Source organism: Notechis scutatus, chromosome 2, assembly GCF_049901735.1.
Source record: "Notechis scutatus isolate UNSWTSFEM ecotype Mainland chromosome 2, rNotScu1.2, whole genome shotgun sequence".
Classification (NCBI taxonomy): domain Eukaryota; kingdom Metazoa; phylum Chordata; class Lepidosauria; order Squamata; family Elapidae; genus Notechis; species Notechis scutatus.
The window spans coordinates 1056312-1078975 of NC_142010.1; the positions used below are offsets into that span (position 1 = coordinate 1056312).

The window sequence follows — 22664 nt, forward strand, 5'->3', positions numbered from 1 at the left end:
GACATGGGAGTCCTACAGAAACTGATTTGACTATTTCCTAGATGCCATAGACCTCGCTGACATTTCCAACCATAGGAAAAAATCTTACATTTTAAGTTTTTGCAGAGCCACAGTGTTTGATACTGCTATAGCATTACTGGCTCCGTGTTCAATTAAGACTGTTCCATGGGAAGAATTGCAGGGAATTTTTTCTAACCATTATTCCCCTAAGCCCTCCCGAATTGCCAGGTGTCATGCTTTTAGGAGATGGACCCAGGCTGAGGGAGGGACTATTAGTGGGTATATGGCAGCTTTATGAACAGCTGCCTTGCACTGTGGGTTTAGAGCAGGGGTAGGCAAACTACGGCCCGTGGGCCACATCCGGCCCGTTAGTCTGTCTAATCCAGCCCACCTCTGAAAAAAAATCGCTGGGCGTGGTGTATTGCCCTGCGCCGCATGGCCCCCAAAGCTGCAAAACAGCACGGAGCGCTCTCGGGGTAGGAAAGAAAAGAAGGGAGGCACACAACGCCAGCACCCGCCCGGCCGATGCCTCCGACGAAGGCGGCGGGAGCAGCAGACGGGAGAGCCAGCGGCAAAGTTTCCTAACTCGCCTCTCCATCCCTGGCCGGCATGCATCTCCCGTGCGAGGCACTTTCCCGGGCGCCAGGAGGAAGACTATTATTTGCGGGTCCTCTCCCCGTGCTTCCTTCCCCCACCCCTCCCCTCCCCTCCCTCCCAATATGGCAAAGGTTCAGGTGAACAACGTCGTGGTGCTGGACAACCCTTCACCTTTCTACAACCTCTTCCAGTTCGAAATCATCTTCAAGTGCATAGAGCAGGGGTCCCCAACCACCGGGACACTTTGTTCCGGGCCACAAAGAAAGAAAAATAAAAAATAAAATAAAAATGGCGGTTTTCTTCGGTTTCGGTGAATGCTGCTGGGATCAGGGATCAAGAACACAAAAGAGAGAAGCAACCAAAGCCTGTCCTGCTCTCCAGCTCAGCAGCTTCGGTTTCCTCCCGCCTCGTTCCTCTCTCAGTCATTCTCTCACTCCTCCACCAGCCCAGGAAGAAACTGCTTCAAAGAAGCTGGCAGGGTGGCTTCCTGTCGGTGCAGCTCCTCCGAAGTGCCCGTTCACTCCCACCCAGCCACCCATGGTTTAATCCAGTGCTCCGTTTGGCCTGCCTGCCTGCCTGCTTTCGTTTCTGGTTGTTTTGGAGCAGCTTTGGCTGAGAATAATAACTATTCGCCTCTTTTTCTCAGCGAAGCTGCTCCAAACAACCAGAAACGAAGGCAGGCAGGCAGAACGGAGCACTGGATTGAACAGCGGGCAGCTGTGTGGGGTGAACGGGCGCTTTGGAGGAGCTGCACCAACAGGAAGCCACCCTGACGGCTTCTTTGGAAGCAGTTTGTTCCTGGGCTGGTGGAGGAGCGAGAGAGCGACTGAGAGAGGAATGAGGCAGACAGCTGAGGGATGAGTGGGAAGGGTTCCACCCAGCGGGCGGGCGGGCTGCATGGAGGAGGTGAACCGGCAGCGCTCCGGGTTTCCCCTCCGCCCGCGCGCTCGAGGCCAGGCGCGAGCGCCTGAGAGGAAAAAGCAAGCAGCAAGTTGCTGGGAAGTTGCTCGGGTGCTGGGAGCTGCCGTCGTAGTGAGCGGCTTGTCGGGCGCGTACGCGAGGAGGAAGGCTTTTAAAGTGCCACCCAAGCAGGACTGCCGAGCCAGGAAATGGGGCACCAAGGCAGGGCAAGGCTCCACCAGCAGCGGCCTAGCTTTAGGTGGGCTTGGATGGCCCTGAGCGCGGTTTGCTGTTTGTTCTCTCCTGGGACTCGCATTTGGAAAGCGTGGAAAGTAGTAGCAGGAGCAGCCGCGGTGTTACTTTTATATATATATATATATATATATATATATATATATATATATATATATATATATATATATATATAAATTTTCTGAGGTTCTCGCGGGTATTTGTATGTGGATCTTTGGTTATTCGGGTTTTCTCCCGCGTAAGAATGCAAGTATCTAGGCAACGTTTCGATGAAGTCTCATTCATCATCTTCAGACTTCTGTCTTCAGCTCTGTGCTTCTCAGAGTAATGTGAGCTTGCAGCTGCTTCTTCCTTTTAACTGCTAGTGGGGGTGTGACTTGATTGGGTGGGGGCTTGGCTGTGTTCTGATTGGTTGGGGGGTTGGCCGTGTCCTGATTGGCTGGAGGTGTGTTCTGTTCAGGTGGGGGCTTGGTTGTGCTCAGGTTAGTCTTAGTTGCTGGGGTATTTGAGCTGGTGAGCTGTGATCTTGCTATTTGGCTTCGAGTTCGTGGTCCTGCCACATCTTCATGGTGAGGGTCAGTTTGCTTCATGTATGGCTCGGAGGGGTTTGAAGTGGGTAGTGATGCAGCTGCAGTGCGGCTTCTGGTCCATGGTCGTGTCTCATCTTCTGTGTGGGTGTGAGTCTGCTTTTTACGTGGAAGTGTGGTGGTGGCATCTTGTGTGGCCCTCGTGGGTGTGGGTCTGGTGTCATTCTTCATGTTAGGTGCTCGTCTGTTCATGAGGGCGGGTTTCCAAATGGCTGGTAGGCGGGAGGTGTCATCTCTTTTATTCATGCTGTGTGGGCATTTTTCTATCTCTATGGCTTCTCTGATTATTCTGTTGTTGAAGTGTTCGGTTTTGGCGATAGTTCTGGTATTTTTAAAGTCAATCTCATGTCCTTTGGCTTTTGCAGATCTGATTTTGGCCCCCCAGAGAAATTAATTGCCCACCCCTGGTTTAGAGACTATCTGGAGGACATGTTATTAGATCAACTAATTTGTGGAGTCCGGGACTTAAGGCTACAAAGGTGTCTATTGGCTAAAGGGGATTTGACCCTAAAATTAGCAATAGAGGAATCTCAAGCTGCAGAGCTGTCAGCATTTTCAACAGCAGAAATTCAGGGAAATCCAGTCAGTCAGAACAGCTCAGCCATTCATTACGATGAAGTCTCCACAGAGGAAGGCTCTGAAAAAACTAGTTACGTAAATCACCTCAGGCAGTCCAAAACCAGTCAGAGGGAAAACAGGTCAGTTCCCAGTCAACCATCATGATCTCAAACCATCGTTCTAAGCTGTGGAGGAAATCACCTTAGGGCATCCTGCAAGTTCAGGAATGCCATTTGTCTAAAATGCGAGAGAAAGGGTTATTTAGCCAGGATCTGTCAGGCAGGAAAGACTTTTGCCCAACTACAGAAACCTCAGACAACTCAGCATTTTCAAAAACAAATTGAAGACTGTTTCACCTGCTACCATGCCAAGCTGACAATCAAAGGCTCTAAAAAAATCAGTGTTATTATTTCTTTAGAAGGGAAACATTGTAGGATGCAGATAGACACCGGCTCACCACTGACCATCATCTTGTGGAGCACATTGAAATGACTACTCCCCAGGATGACAAAGAAGAGTCTTCAAGGCTGCAACTTAACCCTACGTAACTACCAAGGCAGAACCATCCCAGTCATCTCAAAAAGGCAAGTTTTTTATTCAATTTCAAAATTTTAACAGTCACTTGCCTTTAGTGGTAGTGGATGGTGTCCTCCCAAGCCTGTTGGGGTTAGACTGATTCTCTGCCCTTGGCCTTCATATAGGCGGAATCCACTCTATTGAAAATTCAAAGGTGGGTGCCTTGTTCAATGACTATGCTGATGTGTTCAGCAAAGGCCTAGGCTGTTATTTGGGAACCCCAATTTATTTCAACTTGGACCCTCTAGCAGTTCCAATTCATTTAAATCCTCGAAGAGTACCTTTTGCAATCCATCCTAAGCTGGACAAGGAACTAGACAAATTAATTAAACAGGGCATATTAGAGCCTGTGGCCTTCACAAAAAGGGAAACCCCAATAGTGACACCCTTGAAGAAAGATGGCAGTTTAAGAATTTGTGCTGATTACAAGTGCTTGTTAAACAAATATTTACAAATCAGCGCTTATCCAGTCCCAATTATTCAGCACCTGCTGCATTCTTTTGAGCCAGGAACCATTTTCGTGAAACTAGACATATCACAAGCCTATCAACAGTTCCCTGTTGATGACACAGCCACAGAGCTACAAACTATTGTAATGCACAGGGGCGCTTTTAAGTGTAGGTGCCTCCAATTTGGTGTTAGTGTAGCCCCAGGAATTTTCCAATCATTAATGGAAAGACTGCTTCAAGGGTTATCTGGCGTAATACCTTATTTCGATGACATTTTAATATCTGCCCCTGACAAGCCACAGTTACTGCAAAGAGTCAGAGGTGTCCTCAAGTGTTTCAGAAAGTCGGGTCTCAAATTGAAAAAAGGGAAATGCACTATTGCCACCCCACAGGTCAAATTTTTGGGGTACAGAATTGACGCCTCTGGCATTCACCCAATCAAATCCAAAGTAAGGGCTATTCACAAGATACCCACACCAACTAACAAAACTGAACTTCAGGATTATTTGGGGCTCCTTAACTTCTATGCTTCATTTTTGCAACATAAGGCTTCCATTGCAGAACCTCTGCATAGACTCCTGGACAAACAATCCCCATGGCATTGGGGACCTAAGGAAGCCTATGCTTTCAAAGCAGTCAAATCATTACTTACATCTGATGCTGTTCTAATTCAATTCAACAAAAATTTGCCTTTAGCTTAGTTGCAGATGCATCACCTTTTGGCATGGAGCCATTTTAAGTCACAGACTGCCTAATGGTTCTGAGGCACCCATTGCCTTTTTCTCCAGAACGTTATCTCCAGCTCAATTACAGTCAAATTGACAAAGAGGCTTAGGATGCAGTTGCTTCAGTCAAGAAGTTCCATTTCAACACCATTTCGAGTTAGTTACAGATCATAAGCCTCTTTTGGGTCTTCTGTCAGGCAACAGACAAATGCCTCAGATTTTGTCTCCAAGAATGACCAGGTGGACTTTATTTCTGGCTGCATATTCCTATACACTGGTTCATCGAGCAGGCAAAATCCTCAGCCATGTTGATGCCCTTAATCGCTGCCCCCAGCCTGTTCCAGTTGAGGATCCTGCACCAACCAATGCTGTGTTCCTAATCAATGACCTCAAGCTTCCCATCACCATCTCTGATATTGCTGCCCACTCTGCCAAGGACAAGGTAATTTCCCAAGACCTTGACTGGGTGGGAAGGGGGTGGCCTATAATCCCTTATTCTTCCAAATTCGTGCCTTTCAAAATTCACCAGCAAGAATTGTCTTCTTTGCAAGGCTGCTTTATTTGGGGACCAGGGTAGTGCAGACCTTCCCAGTTGCAGACCTCAGTTTTAGAAGTCCTGCATGAGGGTCACCCTGGCATTGTCAGGATGAAGGCTCTAGCTCGCAGTTATGTATGGTGGCCGGGCATGGATGCTCAGATTACTAGCTGGGTGAATGCTTGTCAGCCATGCCAGGCCACCAGACCTTCTCCACCAGCATCCTCTCCAGGAACGTGGGAAGATTCAGGGGGCCCCTGTTCCAGGGTGCATATTGATCTGGCTGGCCCTTTTCATGGGCAAACATTCTTAGTGATGGTTGATTCTTTTTCTAAATGGGTAGAGCTGACTTTAATGACCTCCACAACTTCAGAAGCTGTCATTAAGGCCCTGATGAGAATATTCACCACCCATGGCCTCACTGACACCATTGTGTCTGATAACAACCCCCCAGTTTACTTCCTGTGAATTTGAGGTTTTCCTAGCTAACCAAGGAATCAGACACGCCCTAACAGCTCCTTTTCACCCTGCCAGTAATGGTCTGGCTGAAAGGGCAGTCAGATCTGCTAAGGATGTCCTGGAGATGCTTGGGCCCATAGATTGGCACTCCAGACTTGCTAAGTACCTCCTAACCCAGCATACGACTCCCTGTGCCACCACAAATAGGTCTCCAGCTGAACTCCTCATGGGTCGCCATCTGAGGACTACTCTAGACAGACTCCATCCAAATTACACCCCAATCACACCCCTGGAATCAAATAGCCGGACTAGGAAGTTTGCTGAGAATGACCAGGTCTAGGCTAGAAACTATGCGGGTCAACCTTTGTGGATGCCTGGGTGGATTGTGGCAGTAACCAGTCTTAAGTCTTACAGGGTCCAATTGCAAGACGGTCGCATACAGCGCCGCCATGTCGACCAACTAACGGGGTGTTTGGGTATGTCTACAGGTGGCTCTCTGGACATTCTTGCTGCAGCGAGACCACCAGCACCCAAGGAAGCTCACCATGAAAATGACAGCGATGCGAGACTAACTGAATAGTCATCGGTTCTGCACCCAGGGCTGCCTGAAGCCGAGGTGCCTGCTTCTTCATCACCAGAAGCTGCTCGCCAAGCGGAGGAGTCCCATCCAGCAGCAGCTCTGTCAGACCTGAGAATATCTGGTCACCTGCGCAAGCGCCCAAATTACCTGAAGGATTATGCATGCTCCATTCAGGAAGAAAGGAGTGTTGTATTCCGAAAAGGTTGAGCTGAAGTCTTCACTCCGGTCCGTGCTTCCAGTGGGAACATGGACCGTTCCTGTTGACTGACGCCGTTTGACAGCTGACCATAAAAGGGAGTTGTCAAATGGCATCAGCTGTTGCCCGCCAGCTGGCTGCCTTGTTAGCGTGGCAGTTGCGCAACCCTTTATTGTTTCAATAAAGATAAAGCTGAAGTTTGCTCTACGTTCGCCTCTGTTATTCCCGCTCCACTACAGTTATGGTTGAAGCTGAAGTATTCATTGACAGGTAGGACAATGCAATGTATGATTTTATATACTATACTTAGATCGGACAGAACGTGGCATAGTTCTAGGTTTTCTAGGTTTAGAATTTCAAGTCTGGTGGCATAAGTTATTCTGCAACAAGAGGAGGAGTGGAGAACTCTTCTTGTGAAATATTTCTGGACTTTCTCAACTGTGTTAATATCAGGTACGTAATGTGGGTTCCAGACTGATGAGTTGTATTCGAGTATTAGTCTAGCAAATGTTTTGTATGCTCTAGTTAGTAGTGTAATATTACCAGAGAAAAAGCTACGTAATATTAGGTTAACAACTCTTAATGCCTTTTTGGCTATGTAGTTACAGTGGGCTCTAGCACTTAAATTATTAGAGATGAATACTCCAAGATCCTTGACAGAGTTTGGATCATCAACAAGGTCTTGACTATTCAGACTGTATTTTATTTTCTGATTTTTTTTGCCAATATGTAAGACAGAGCATTTATTTCTTGAGATTTGAAGTTGCCATTTGTTTGACCATTCTGATACATAGTCGAGGTCTTTTTGAAGGGTAGCAGTATTGTCTGTGGTATTGAATAGCTTTACATCATCAGCGAAGAGAATGCAGTTGCTCTTAATATGATCACAGAGGTCATTTATGTAGAGTATGAAGAAAACTGCCTTCGGAGGCACCACTGTTGACAGGTACAGAATTTGATAGGATGCTCCCAATTTTGACCATTTGTTGTCTGTTTGACAGGAATGCGTCTATCCAGTTATGCAGGTGTCCAGAGATACTATAAGATTTTAGTTTTAGGAGTAGTTTGTGGTGTACCACTGAATCAAAGGCTTTACAGAAGTCTATGTAGATTGCGTCTATTGCTTTGCCCTGATTGAGTTGTGTAGTCCATATGTTTTTGCAGTGCAAGAGTTGCAGATTACAGATTGTTCCTTTCTTGATTCTCAAAGTAGGATTATTCTCCTGAGTCAAACAAAACTCTTTTCTCCAACTGCCCACTTTTGTGGCAATGTTCGTTCCCAATTCCCCTTCTCATTTTAAAAACCATGATTATTTATTCTCCTTTGGGATTTCCACCACCACAATTAATTGCCAATCAATGTGACAACCAATGGGATAGACAGCACCTGATAATCTGATTTGTAACAGCCTCTTTCAGTGATGAAGGCAGAGGTTGGGGTAAAGCTGGGCAAATACTACAGCAGTCTAATAGTTTAAAGGTAAAACTTCCAAATCTGGGGGCAAACTGGACCTTCCTCATTGTAATTGTGGTCTTCTGTGATCTCTGAGATTTAGCTCTGTGCTGAAGAAAGAACTGTAGGAAGGATCTCTTGCAGGATATGTCAAATGTTGCTGCTGCTGCATGTACAGCTTTTTCTGCTTCAGCTTCTGTCTCAAATTCCCTGTGCCAGTATGCTGATGAAATGTCCATTTAAGGTGATAATAGAAGAAAAGGAATGGTTCCATTACTACAAACCAGGAGACTATTGGATTACTGGAATAATGTCTGGAATCCCAGGTCGATTGTACCAATTTTCATTCTCAAAGCCTCCAACCCACCAACTAAAAAGGTAACTGTCAGCACGTCCAGGATTCTGGTGATTGATTTTACCTGCTCCAATGTTTTTTCTAGGAATGATTTCATTTCTCCTATTCCTCACCTTGAGAAAGGCAAGTCATTATTGCTCATCCCAATTTGCTTTAGAGCAGGGGTCTTCAAACATGACAGCTTTAAGACTTGTGGACTTCAACTCCCAGAATTCCTCCTCCAGTCATGTTAGCTCAGGAATTCTGGGAGCTGAAGTCCACAAATCTTAAACTTGCCAAGTTTGAAGACCCTTGTTTTAGAGGAAAGGCTCCTGGGGAACAATGATTTTGTAAAACCTGAGTTTGCAAAGTTCCTTTTATGTTCTTTCACAAGTGTCAGCCTCAACCCTGGGAAACACCAGGCATTGCCAACACTGTCCCATGATGAATCTTTCCTGGATGGGTTCTGCCTGCTTTCAAAATGATTATCTTGGGACTGTGGAGTCAGTAACTTTTTTATTCATATTTATTGTATTTATTTATTATTTATTTTATTTGTTTGTCAAACATCTACAAGATAACAAGTAAGGTATAAACATAAACATGAACAAAGGAAGTAAATACAGATAAATGGGGACAGTAAGTCAGGGGTGGAAAGCTCGCTGGTGCACTTATGCACGCCCCCTTTAAGGACTCTTAGGAATGGTGTGAGGTCCACGTTAGACAGTTTTAGATTGAAGTTGTGATCGATTGAGGCTGTAGCAATGGAGTCGGGTGGGACATTCCAGACGTTGACCACTCTGTCACTGAAGTTGTATTTTGTGCAATCGACTTTGAAGCAGTTTACCTTGAGTTTGAATTGGTTGCCCGTGTATTTTTGTGGTTGGAGCTGAAGAAGTTGTTGACAGGCAAGACATTGTAGCAGACCATTTTGTGTATTATGCTTAGATCGGACTGCAAGCAGCAGAGTTCCAGATTGTCCAAGCCCAAAATTTCAAGCCTGGAGGCATAGGGAATTCTACTGTGAGTGGAGGAGTGGAGTACACTTCTCTGAACCCACTCAATTGTGTTCATGTCCGATATACAGTGTGGGTTCCAGGCAGACGAGCTGTATTCAAGAATTGGTCTGGGAAAGGTTTTGTATGCCCTAGTTAGCAATTCTATGTTACCAGAGAAGAAGCTTCACAAAATAAGGTTAACAACTCTTAATGCCTTTTTGGCAATGTTGTTACAGTGAGCTCTGGGGCTTAGATTGTTTGAGATGAGTATTTATTAACAATAGTTAAATAGTAACTGCCAATAAAGTAATTGAATGAATACCGTAGAACAGAGTGAGATCTCTTGTGTTTTCTCCCCACTGTTTCTTCCCCTTCCTTACATTTACTCTATATTTCCTACCACCTTTCCCCTTTTTCTTTCTACCCTTTAACACTTTTGCCACTTTTGTGGCTTCCCTGTTCCTTTTTGTTCAAATAAAAGGGATACCTTTTAAAAACCAAATTCAAGGAGGGAGAGACTTGAGGTGATAAGGTAATGTTTAGTCACAGAGGAATCACATTAACTGGAGTTAACTGTAGAATATAGGACAATAACTTAAAAGCCATGAATATTCTGCAGCAAATCTCTAGGTCTAAAAAAGTCTAGTTGAAGAGATATCCCTCTTCAGATCAGTAATACCTCTTGCTAATCCAGCACTTGAATTCAGCTGTTAGTCATCTCCAGGGTGGTATAACAGGAAGAAATCATATAATATAATCACAACGTACACAATATACACTTGGTAGCATCCCTTATTAACATTCTGGAGGAGTGGGAAGATACAGATTTCCTCCCAAGCATTGGGCTAGGAATAAGGGTTGTGAGCTGTGAGCATATGTAGTCTGGTGCCTGGGGGTAAGGGTATGATTTTAATTACATTTTATGGATTGTTGTGAATTTATATGAGTGATATATTAGCTTTGCAAATAGGTAAGCTCTAATTAGCAATACAATGTTTCCAGAATAAAAGCTTCGCAAAATTAAGTTTACAACTCTTAATGCTTTTTTAGCAATGCTGTTACAGTGGAGCATAAATCGCCAAAGATAAGTACACCTAGGTCCTTAACAAGGTGAGGGTCCTCTGCTAGATCAATGCCACTTAGCGTATACTCGAAATTTACCAATTACGTTTACCAATATGTAACATAGAACATTTATTAATCGAAATTTGAAGTTACTAAATAGGTGACCATTCAGTAACATAGTCGTGTTCACTTTGAACAACAACAGAATTATCTGTAGAATTGAATAATTTTATGTCATTGGCAAAAAGAACACAATTGCTTTTAAGTTGATCACATAAATCGTTCATATAGAGCAAAACAAGATGATGAAATTTCTTATGTTGCAGTGAGAACACCTTCTACCACATTCTTCCGTTCTTGTTGGCTGTTCATGAAGTCAACCAGAATTAAAGGCTCTTACCAAACATCACCCTGGGCTACAACATCTATCAGAACTTTTTCAATGCAAGAATGACATATGAGGCCATGCTGGATGTGCTGTCTATGGGACAGGAGAATGTTCCAAACTACAGATGTGGAAGACAAAAGAACCTGCTGGTGATTCTTGAAGAGATGGATTCTGAACTCTTTGATCATATTTCCAATGTCTTGAGCATCTATAAAATTCCACAGGTATAAAGCCAAATGAAATTAATTCCATGTTGTAAATTGTTCAGATTTGCCTAGAAGGCAGCACTTGTATATATTTCTCCAAATAAATTGAAAGTCAGAGATTAAATATATGAAGAGCTGAAAGAATTTTTAATTCACAAAGTGTGTGTGTGTGTGAGAGTGAGTGTATGTACATACATATGTATATAAGGTAAAGGTAAACGTTCCTCTCGCACATACGTGCTAGTCATTTATGGCTCTAGGTGGCGGTGCTCATCTCCATTACAAAGCCGAAGAGCCAGCGCTGTCTGAAGACATCTCTGTGGTCATGTGGACAGTATGACTAAACTCCAAAGGCACACGGAACGCTTCCCACTGGAAGGGTCCCTATTTTTCTGCTTGCATTTTTACATGCTTTCGAACTGCTAGGTTGGCAGAAGCTGGGACAAGTAACGTGAGCTCACTCCATTATGCAGTGCTAGGGATTCAAACGCTGACCTTTCTGATCAACAAGCTCAGTGTTTTAGCCACTGAGCTACCGCATCCCCACATGTGTGTGTGTGTGTTTGTGTGTGTGTCTGTATATATGCATATGCATTGTGTGTTATATTCGTAACTCGAGGATCCGGTTGATTGAATCACATTAAATAAATGTGATCCCTGCCTGATTTGCCCAATGCATTTGCTAATGAAATGCACAGGTCGTTAAATGCACATGAGGGATCTCAGAGTGGGGAAGGCCATGCAGAGCCTAGTGTTGAAAGAGGCCACCCAAAGTCTCCCCTGATACCTCATACTCACTTATAATCCTTTGGGAATCCCATTGTTCTTTTCGCCTTCACATCCTGCCCTAGGACTCCTTTGCTTTGTTAGCCTCTTAGATCCACTTCCTTCCTACATCCCATTTCCCATGGATTGCTTAGATTTTTGAAGATCTGCAGAGCTCCAGAATAGGGTGGCCCACTGGGAGAGAAGCTGAAGTGTTTTATTCAGATGATGGCAAAGCTATAAGAATGTGAAATCTAAGGAAAACATTTTTGACAGCTTCTGGGTAAAAGACTTTGGCTTCGGGCCATGTGGCCAACCGGCCTCTGGTCGTAGAAAAGGCCTGGGTGTGACCATTGGGAATTTTGAAAATGATGACTTTTGAAAAGCAAGACTTTTGTCATAGAACATATGAGCGTTGGATCAGTGACTTTTAAACAATTTGAAAATGTAGTGATTTTTTTTCCACAGAATTATAGAATAAACAGTCCAACTCCTTACATAGAGGAGGAATGGTCAGACCACTACAGACAAATTGCTGTCCAATTTTTCCTTGAAAATATCCAGCAATGGAGCTCCAGGAGACAGGCTGTTCCAACTCCTATTAACTCTCACAGTGAGGAATTCCTCATTTTTGTAAACTTGAGACTGAAGTAAAAAATTCAAAAGAAAAAAAATGAAGAAGAAAAATGAATAGGTCAAGATAGCTATAAGGCTCCTCAATAAAGCAGCTTGTACATACTTTCTCTAGTGTACAAGACAGAATAAAATATGTCATAATATTCATTCTTATTTTGAACATGGGCTTGGCACAATGCCAGTTGTCTTGGGGTTTATTTTTAAAGTGAGGTTATTAAACTGACTTCTGCATTTCAAATGTCTGAAATAAATTGAGCGAATTAAAGAGTTTATACAGAAATATTTGAAATCAACTATAGGTACACAATGAAATAATATACCAATATTATATACCAGGGGGATATATGCTAGGGGGGAGATATAACAAGCAATATTTCAAGCCCAACATATAAAACAATCAAATAAGCAGTAATAATCTATGAGAAATTAATATGTTTCTCATTTTAAAAAGATATTCCACGAGTGTATAGGAGTATTCCAGTATTTGAGAGGCTGCCACAAAGAGGAGGAGGTCAATCTATTTTCCAAAGCACCAGAAGGCAGGACAAGAAACAATGGATGGAAACTAATCAAGGAGGGAAAAAACATGGAATTAAGGAGAACCTTCCTGACAGTGAGGACAATTAACCACTGGAACAGCTTTGCCTTCAGACGTTTTGGGTGCTTCATCACTGGGGTTTTTAAAGAAGAGACTGGACAGTCATTTGTCTGAAATGGTATTGAGCAAGCAGTTGGACTAGGGTAGGGGTATTACTCGAGATCATTGAGGCCCACATCAGGGTTGTGTTTGACCTTGAGGGGAGGCATTACCAAGATGGGTGTGGCCAGCATGACATCACCTGTGTCAGGGGGCACCTGTGAATGGCCTGAATCCTCTGCCAGCGAAAACAGGCTCCCGAGCTCCGTTTTTGGTTCGGACCGCCTCCTGCAACTCTCTGCCAGTGAACATGAAGCTCAGGAGAGCCATGCACTGCCCTCTCTAGCTCCATTTTTGCCTGGTAGGGGCACCTTTGCTATTTCCAGGGCATTCCCACAGGCCAGATCTAAGCACCCTACAGGCCAGATCCAACCCCCAGCCCTTCAGTTTAGTACCCCTGGAGTAGGATCTCCTGCTTAAGCAGATGTTTTTACTAGAAGACTTTCCAGCTCTATTCTGACTGACTAATTGACTGAGTGGATGGGTGGCCCACAGAGTTATAACATGACCAGAAGGCTCTGCTCTATGAGGACCACCAGTGAAGATTACCCACAGATAATTCAGAGCTCCCTGGTGTCAGGGTTCCAATGAATGCTCTAATTAATTCATGAGCCTCGAGCCAAGTTTCAAAAGAAATCCAACTATTTATTAGGAGCCACATGTTGGCACTTTTCCCAAGTGCAGTCGGCTCTGCCCCATGTAATTAACTGTTCACCTATTACCCTGTTTCCCCCCTCCTCCCAGGGTGTGTCATAAATCACATTCTCCAACTAAGAACTTTCGCCGGGCTGTGGAATTCACACCACGCCTCTCTGGCTGAGCTTGGTAACTTGATGCACAACATGGAGAAAGGTATGCATGGAATGTCCTTCTGATCATAGCAACAAAAACTGCTCCATCAGATCTTCCCGACTCCTTCTTATGGCAACTCGAGAGCAAGCCAGGAATGCTTTACAAGTTGACATCTGGTTTCAAAGTGAGCATACAAAACAACAGGACAGAACATCAAGGGAACTTGCAAAATTCATGCAGTTACCATTTGAAACATCTCTCAGCAGTGGGGGAAGGCCCTTAGATTTACCATCTGACTTTCATCGTTAAAACTGGCAAAAACTGCCAATACCTTCTCTTTCATCTTAGATCAACTACAGTGTCATCAACCAGATGGCTGAGCAAAATCATCCTTTCACTTTTTCATATCGGATGACCCCAATCCAAGAACCTCCTTACTCAGCGATTGTCCAGCTGCTCCTGCAGTTCCAATGGACATGGATCGGCCTCCTTTCTCAGGACAATGAAAGAGGAGAAAAATTCAAAAGACGCTTGGAAGTTCTCGCCTTAAAAAATGGGATTTGCATTGTCCTCTCAGGAACTGTCCCAGAAGCAAATGTGCAGACAAGTGCTGGAGAAACTCTCATGCAAGAAAAAAGGAAAATGTTTCGTTCTCTTATTGAGAGTCAAATAAAAATTATAGTATGCCAACTGGATTTTCAGGCCTCGGCAATGTTAGCAGCAATAATACAAATAATTGATATGACTAATACATCCATTATGGGAAGGGTGTGGATTTCAACAACTTTGAAAGCTTTAAGTGTAAGCATTTTTGACCTCTGGGTTGATCTCCAAAATATACATGCTTTGTTTTCCTACTTCATCCAGACAAAGAGAAGGACTCAATATTATGACTTTAAATCTTATGCATCTATGGTCATATTGTATGGAAAGGAAGCATTCCAATGTTCCTATTCAAATCCTCTGTTATCAAAGAAAGTTTGGAAAAAATGCAGAGAAAAAGAGAATTGGGAATTCCCATCTCATGATGTGATTGCAAGAATCCTGTCTCAGGATTCCTCCAGTATTTCCCAAATAATTCAAATTGTGGCCCGGGTCCTCAGTGCTGCCTCTTCCTCCCAATGGAGTAAGAGGAGAATGCAAGTTGGATACCATCAACCACCCCAGATTGTACAGCCATGGCAGGTGAGTATTCTCCTTTGAGGTTCCATTGATTCTCCCCTTCCAATTCCTCAATATTAAATTAGATGTCAAAAGGGTGAGATATTCCAAAGAGCAGTTGTCCAGTTAGTGGTATTTGAGAGTAAGTGTCAACCCTGAAGCTCACCTGACTGAGGCCATTTTGATGCTTCAGTATTGCCACACTGGAACTGAGGGAAAGGGAGGTGGGAATAGAGATAGCTGGGGTTTTGTTGTCTCCTGGGAAACAAGGACATTCCCAGTGATGGCCAGAGAGAGGATGAGTGAAGTCTCCAGGCAACTGGATGACACCTTGATTAGACCATGTGACTGATAGTTTGGAAAGAGGAGGAAAACTTTTATTTTTAATTAAGTGAAAACCATGGTAATGTTTAAAGTCAGTTTTCACCAGCCTATGCCTATATGATATGTCCAATAAAACTGATATTTGAGGAACCTACTTACCGCAGAGTCCTGTCTGCTACAGGCATATTACTTGGAACCCTGACAGTGAGTTAGAGAGAGAGAGGTGATAGAGAAAAATATTCCAGAGTTAAACAACCTGTCTAGTTTGGGATGCTTTTGTGACAGAAATAGCTTAATGCTGACAAAATGTCAAAATTAAACAAGCATCAGAATAGTCCAGCAATCCTCAATCTTTTATTGTGATCACAAAGTCGTCTAGTCTCCAAGGTACAGAGTTCAGCTGGGTTGTTTGTTCTGGATTAAAATTGGACTTTGCTGCCTAAAAGTTTGTAACATAGCAACAAGGTATAAATCAAAGCATCTTCTGGGAACAACCAAAGGTTCGTCTAATCATCTCCTGAACTAATGGATACGCTTCCATAGCTACTCTTTGAAAGAGATAATATCACTATGCAATTTTTGTTACATTCCTAGCCCAAAGGTCTCTTTCTGAAAGCTTCCAGTGATGGAGCACTCATAACTTTTAAAGGCAAGCTATTACATTGGTTGATTGCTCTCACTGCTCAGAAATTCCTCTTAGTTGTAGGTTGCTTCTCTCCAACCATTGTTTCTTTTCTTGCCTATTAGTACTTTGGGAAATGTTTTGACCCCCCCCTCAAATATTAGAAAAGTGATATCATGTCTCCCCACTCCTTCTTTTCCTTAGATTAGACATACCAAATTCCTGTAACTGTTTGTGGTATGTTTTATCCTCCAGCCCTCTAATCATTTCTTGTTGCTCATCTCTGCAGTCTTTCCAGAGTTTCAGTACCTTTTTTATATTGTGTTGATGAGCAGAACTGGATGCAGTATTCTAAACGTGGTCTTACTAAAGCTTTGTAAAGCCTCAGTGGAATTCCTTACTTTTATCTATGCTGAATTTTATTTTATTAGGTAGGGGCCCATATCCAATTTGCAAAGATCTTTTTGGATATTCAGCTTGTCTTCTGGGATGTTGCCTATTCCTGCCAGCTTAGTGTTGCCTGCAAATTTGATGATTTGAAGAGGTTGAATTATTCAGATTACCTCCAATCCAGAATAAGAGCAAGAAAAACATTGAATAAAGGCTCAAATTATAATATTCTTTCTATGTTTCTGCAGCTCCATAGTTTCCTGAGGAACTTCCAACATCACAATATTTCCAGAGATGGGATTTCTTTTGATGAAAATGGAGTTCCTGTTGGTGATTTTGATATCATGCACTGGACATCAGTTCTGAACAAATCAGATGCGGGGGTGAAAATTGGGAGTGTAGAAAGCCAATCCTCTTCAGAAGTCAAGATTTCTGTCAATCAAAGTGCCATCCAATGGCCAACTTTATTTAACAAAGTAGTTGAGGCTGCTTGGATTTTGCTCTTCTATTTATCTCCATATGTGTAAATTTTATGCTCAGAAATAATTCTTATTGAGGCCAATTGAGATAACTTCCAACTAAGAGAACTTAAAGCCTCATTAATTTATTAGATATATTTTACTTTAGAGGTCTTACAATAATCTGTCACACACTGGAACCTGATGCATTGTATTGTGGAATTTGCAATCTACATTATTAAACTGGAATATGTTGCCATAATTTATGGTACATGAAATTAATTTGTTTTCAGTAAGAGAAACTCCAGAATGTCTATGTCAGTCATCCAGGTCATGGTTGTTCCAAAGGTGTTTTTTCAGAAAGCACGTGGATTTTGTTTTCCCTTGAAGATGTTTCACTTCTCATCCAAGAAGTTTCTTCTGTTCTGACTGAATGGTGGAGGATGGAAGGTTTTGGAACTGCTGAAAAGACTGTGTTGTCAACAGGATATAGATTCAGCAATTGCAGGAAGGTTCCACACCCATTTGCACTATTCACGTGACCCTGAGGGCACAGATAAATTCCAAGGGGCCTAAACAACTTTCAAAAAGACTGTTAATGACCAGATGACTGCAAGGAATATAAACCCTTCCATATGCCACTATTCAGTCAGAACATCTTATTGCGAGTATGTAATTACTACCTCCTTTACAGTTAACATTATTTACTAATATATTTCCTATCTTTGTTCTATCCAGTCGTACCAACATTCCCAGCTTTAGTAATATTCTGATGGTTCAAAATCAGTTGTCAGTGAAATGATGAGTTGTCTTTTGTAAAAGCTTCTTGGGGAGAAAATCCAGAATTGGAAGGGTTTAGCCCATTGAATTGCATAACAGGAAGATAGCATTAAGAATGTGGTGAGGGAAATCAGGGCAGCTAAAAAAAGCCATTTACATAAGATGATATAATGATTAGTTGTAGGAGAGAAAGATAGGGACTCTAGAGAAAGCTAGATTTTGAAGGTTTCCTTAGAAAGCTAAGATGGAGAAAGAATATATACAAGTTATGGCATTCTCATACATGCTCTAAGGAGAAACACCTTTTGCAATGGAACTTCTTTCCTTTGGAAAGAAGAATAAGGCAACGAGTCTGTTTTGGGTTCTTCAATGGAGATTGATAGAGGAAAGAGAATGACTCTTCATTTGCCCCTTGTAAGTAGATTAATTATAATAATAGTACTTTATTTGCCATCAGAGATCAAAACACAAGTACCACAAAAGAAGAACATGGGAAAAATAATCAAGTTATACATTGCCCTGATTAATCTTTTGCTTTATGTTTAGATCGTGCCTTATTCAAGATGTACAGAAAGTTGCTCCCCAGGTAATGCCAAGCTTGTGAGAGAGGGAGCCCCAGTTTGCTGCTACGACTGTTCTCTATGTATGGAAGGAACATTCTCTGGGCAAGAAGGTACAGTCGGTGGCTTCAAAAACAACAAGGATACAATCAACATTTTCTATTGCTTTTTTGGGGTATTTGATCAAGAAGCAAGAAAAAACATTACACATCTTGAAGGAATCCACAAACATTGCAATGATTGAGCCCTATCGCCCAATTTTGTACTATGATGCAAGCATTAAAATAATCTATTGTGGTGTTACTTTCTTGCTTGGTTTTGGGAAAGGGGACAAGTTTTGCGAGCTGATAATCACATTCATCTTCAGCCTTTAAAAAGGTTGTTGGTTATTTTAACTAATGTTGCATCATATGAATATTCCTGGCCAGAAATATAATATTATTCCTTGAAAATGAAATAATTGATTTCTGATGCGGTTTTCATGCTCCTACAGCAGCAGAAAAAGATACACTATAACCAATTTTTTTCCAGATGCAGCCCATTGTGAAAAGTGTCCAGATGACCAGTATTCCAATAAGAAGCGGGATCAGTGTGTCCCCAAAAGCATAAGCTTCTTATCCTATGAACAATCGTTGGGACTCATCCTGGCATTCTTTGCCATTGCTTTGTCCCTAACCACTGCCTTTATTCTGGGAATCTTCATTAAATACCAAGACACTGCCATTGTCAAAGCCAACAACCGTGAACTCACCTATGTTCTCCTGGTTTCTCTCCTGTTTTCTTTCTTGACCTCCCTTCTATTCATCGGTCGCCCCATTAAAATGACCTGTCTCCTTCGACAAACCATTTTCAGTATTGTTTTCTCTGTTGCCGTATCTTCTTTGCTGGCCAAAACTGTAATGGTGGTGGCGGCCTTCCTGGCTACAAAGCCAGGAAGCAGGATGAGGAAATGGCTGGGGAAGGGTCTGGCCCACTCGATTGTTGTATCCTGCTCTGGTATTCAAGTAGGCATCTGTATGACATGGCTGGGAATCTTTCCCCCGTTCCCAGATTCTGACTTTCATTCCCAGCCAGAACACATCCTGCTGCAGTGCAACGAAGGTTCAATTGCCATGTTCTACATTGCCCTTGGCTACATGGGTTTTCTGGCTGCCATCTGTTTCTTAGTGGCATTTCTGGCTCGAAATCTGCCAGGGACCTTCAATGAAGCCAAACTGATCACCTTCAGCATGCTTGTTTTTTGTAGCGTTTGGATCTCCTTTGTCCCCACCTACCTGAGCACCAAAGGGAAATACATGGTAGCCGTGCAGATCTTCTCCATCCTGGCCTCCAGCCTGGGTTTACTGGGCTGCATTTTTATCCCCAAATGCTACATTATTACACTGAGACCTGACATGAACACCAAGGAACATCTGATGATGAAAACCCATTAAGGCTCCTTGTGTTAGCGTTTATTTTTTTTCACTATACATGCAGTGTAAAATCACATACTTTGAAATAATGTTTTACATCTTGTCTCTTATCTGTCTTCATTCCATGTTAATTTTGAATTATAATAATTGAGTAGTAAAGTTGCTAAAACAATTCAAACTCTTTCAATTAATCATATCCTTCAATTGTCACAATCTGAATTCATGTTAAATCATAACTATCATCAATGACATTAATAAAATTTCTGAAACCAGGCCAGATAAACTTTTACCAGAGATGTTCTGATATGGTTTTAGACTAAATTAAAGATTATGGCTAATAATGTTTGTTTTTGTTGCTATATAGGTTGGTATTATTTTTTATTTTCTGGCTTTTAAAAAAAATTAATTTCAAAAATATATTTGATTGGTCTCTTCTGGCTGGATAATGTAAGATCACTCATAGATAGATAAATGAGTTAGATAGATGAGAGAGGCTGAGAAAGAGAAAAACACAGAGACGGCTAACATTCTATATATTAAGAATAGATAAAATGTCAACATGAACTTTGGAGCAACTTTAATCTTTTTCTCTGAATCAATTAATGAGACAAATTGTTATTTTTGACAATCTTCAATCAAAAAAAAATGTGTACAACTCTGAATGATTTGAGGGGGAAATCGTGTAGAAACCTGATGTGACAATGAAGGTGTGCTTATGAGTATTAAAATTGGTTCCTGTTTTTTATCCATGTCTATATCCATATCCATTTCCATATACACATAGTGTGTGTATGGGTGTGTCCTGCCAACTTAGCAATTCAAAAGCATGTAAATGCAAGTAGATAAATAGGTGCAAGTTTAGTGGGAAAGGAACAATGTTCCATGCATCTACGGCGTATAGTCATGGCAGCCACATGGCCACAGAAGCATCTTCAGATAGAGCTGGCTCTTCATTTGGGAATCAAAGATGAGCACCACCCCTTGGGTTGGTCATGATTGACAGGGGAAATTTTTTACCTATCTCTACCTAAAAATTTACCTATAAATATATAAATTTGTTTTTGTGCATGTTTCTTTTCGTTGTCTTTTTATCAGTCAGTCCTTCAGTGTATTACAGATTAGGAAAGCAATGTCATATGTCAGTACTGCTTTTATATAACCTTGTCTTGGTAATGGTCTCTGAATGCAATTACTTCTGCATACTGCACTATGTCTCTTTCATTCATAAAGCACTGGAAAAGCAAAGCCTTCCCAAATGCAATTGCAATATATTTTTATTCACATACTGACCAGTTTTACTCATTAGGCTAAATCAGGATTCTAATTTGTCTGGATTTTGATTTTTGTCATTGTAGTGTCAAACCTACCCTAGCCACTTCTAGGTTATCTGCAAAGGTGAGAAACATTTCCTCCCTCCAATCCTTTACCAAATCAAAGAGTCCAGAGCCCAGCACTCAACAGGAATTAACTCAACAAGAATGAAATGGTATATGGTTTCCTGCCTAAACAGAGGGTTGGGCTACAAGACCTCCAAGGTCCCTTCAAACTCTGCTATTCTATTCTATTCTATTCTATTCTATTCTATTCTATTCTATTCTATTCTATTCTATTCTATTCTATTCTATTCACTTGGTGGTGTTCCATATGCACCATGTCCATCCAAAGATTGCCTCACAACACATCAGGAAAATCCTGCCATTCCTTTGCAAGAGTCACACACTTTTGGTTGCAAGGTATATGAAGTATGTATGTATGTATGTATGTATGTATGTATGTATGTATGTATGTACAAGATCTGTGGATCTTATATTCCATAGCGAAGCTGCTTGAAATAAAATGCAGTGGGATTAACTTGGAAACATCCCTACCATCTGTCCTATTCGCTTTGCTTATGACTTCTCTAACAAATTCTTACTTGGATGGACTTTGTCTCTGAGTGCTGAATTTGGGATGGAGAATTTCATTGGAATGCTGACATGTGTCCCTAAAATTATAATTTTCTTATCTTATAAAGAAATTCTGGGTATCATCCTGACTCTCGTTGTCATTGCTTTATCCATTACCATAACTATTGCCTCTATTCTGGGAATCTTCATTAAATACCGAGAAACTCCTGTAGATAAAGCCAACAATCAGAAACTCACCTACATCCTCCTGGTTTCACTCCTGCTTTCTTTCTTGACCTCCCTTCTGTTTATTAGTCATCCCATGGAAATGACCTGTCTCCTTCAACAAACCATTTTTAGTGTTTTTTTCAGCTGGCATGTCTTCCTTGCTGACGAAGACTGTAATGATGATGGTGGCCTTCCAAAGTACAGAGTCTAATACAATATGAGATTGAAAGTCCATTGTAGTAATAACTGTGGGTATGATTTTGTCATGCCACTTGGGGTTTTCTATCAGTTTTTGGTGACACTTGTCTTCAAACCTGGTGGAAGCCTCATAGCACAGAGCTCAGCAGTGCAATCTGACAGCTGTCCCATATCTTTGGAGTCCATACTTTGGAGTCTACATGATGGTGCGATTCAACTAGTGTAACAACCGGTTCAGTGACTGCACATGCGCAAAACGCACGCTTTGCACTCACGCACAGCATTATACAAAAGACAATTTTTAGCTATAATACATACGTCTTCTGCAGCCCTGGTGAGTAAAACAGCTGATGCACAGCAAATCACACTGCTGCACGAATCAGCTGTGCTCAAAAACAAGGAAATAAAGCACAGGCAGGGGTGGGTGGGTGGGGGTCAAATGATCATCAGAACTAGCAGTTTACCCAAACCAGTCTGAACCGGTAGAATCCCACCCTTGAGTCTACACCTTTGGAACCTGAGCTTCAGGTTAATGTTCTCTCTTGAAGCAATTGATTGTCCAGGCAATATATGTAACTAATTAATTTATACTCCATTAAATGATTTTAGAGGATACAATGGAGAGAGGTCTCAAGACGCACACTTAGCAGTAGGACTCATACCTGCACATCATATAGCATTGGCCATGGCTCAGCTATTGTTGGTATTGTACTGATATAGCACCAGGTTCCCTATGTAAGAAACAGAAAATATCACCACAACATGAAGAAGTCAGTAACAAACTATTTTTCTGATAAATGCAGCAGGGAATTCTGACTAGATCTTCTTTGTAACCATGAAGACTGATAGTCATCTACATTTTGAAATGTACAAGAGATTTAACAGGGGCCTCCAATA

At 42.1% G+C, this 22664-nt stretch overlaps 1 protein-coding gene across 1 annotated transcript; it reads left to right on the forward strand.

The window, feature by feature from the left end:
• The first annotated feature begins 10714 nt into the window (after positions 1-10714).
• Positions 10715-19476, forward strand: LOC148131612 (vomeronasal type-2 receptor 26-like). The gene is made up of 4 exons (XM_087958811.1): positions 10715-10876; positions 16494-16721; positions 18030-18156; positions 18575-19476. Exons 1-4 carry the CDS (start codon positions 10715-10717, stop codon positions 19474-19476), a joined length of 1419 nt encoding a protein of 472 aa, XP_087814937.1.
• The last annotated feature ends 3188 nt before the right edge of the window (positions 19477-22664 follow it).

What these genes read in the sequence shown, in the direction of transcription:
- LOC148131612 (XM_087958811.1), top strand. Translation starts at nt 10,715, where the DNA reads ATGACATATGAGGCCATGCTGGATGTGCTGTCTATGGGACAGGAGAAT. An exon ending in GCATCTATAAAATTCCACAG is followed by an intron (nt 10,877 to 16,493) that starts GTATAAAGCCAA and finishes ATGTTTCTGCAG; the next exon opens with CTCCATAGTTTCCTGAGGAA. An exon ending in GGCCAACTTTATTTAACAAA is followed by an intron (nt 16,722 to 18,029) that starts GTAGTTGAGGCT and finishes CTTTATGTTTAG; the next exon opens with ATCGTGCCTTATTCAAGATG.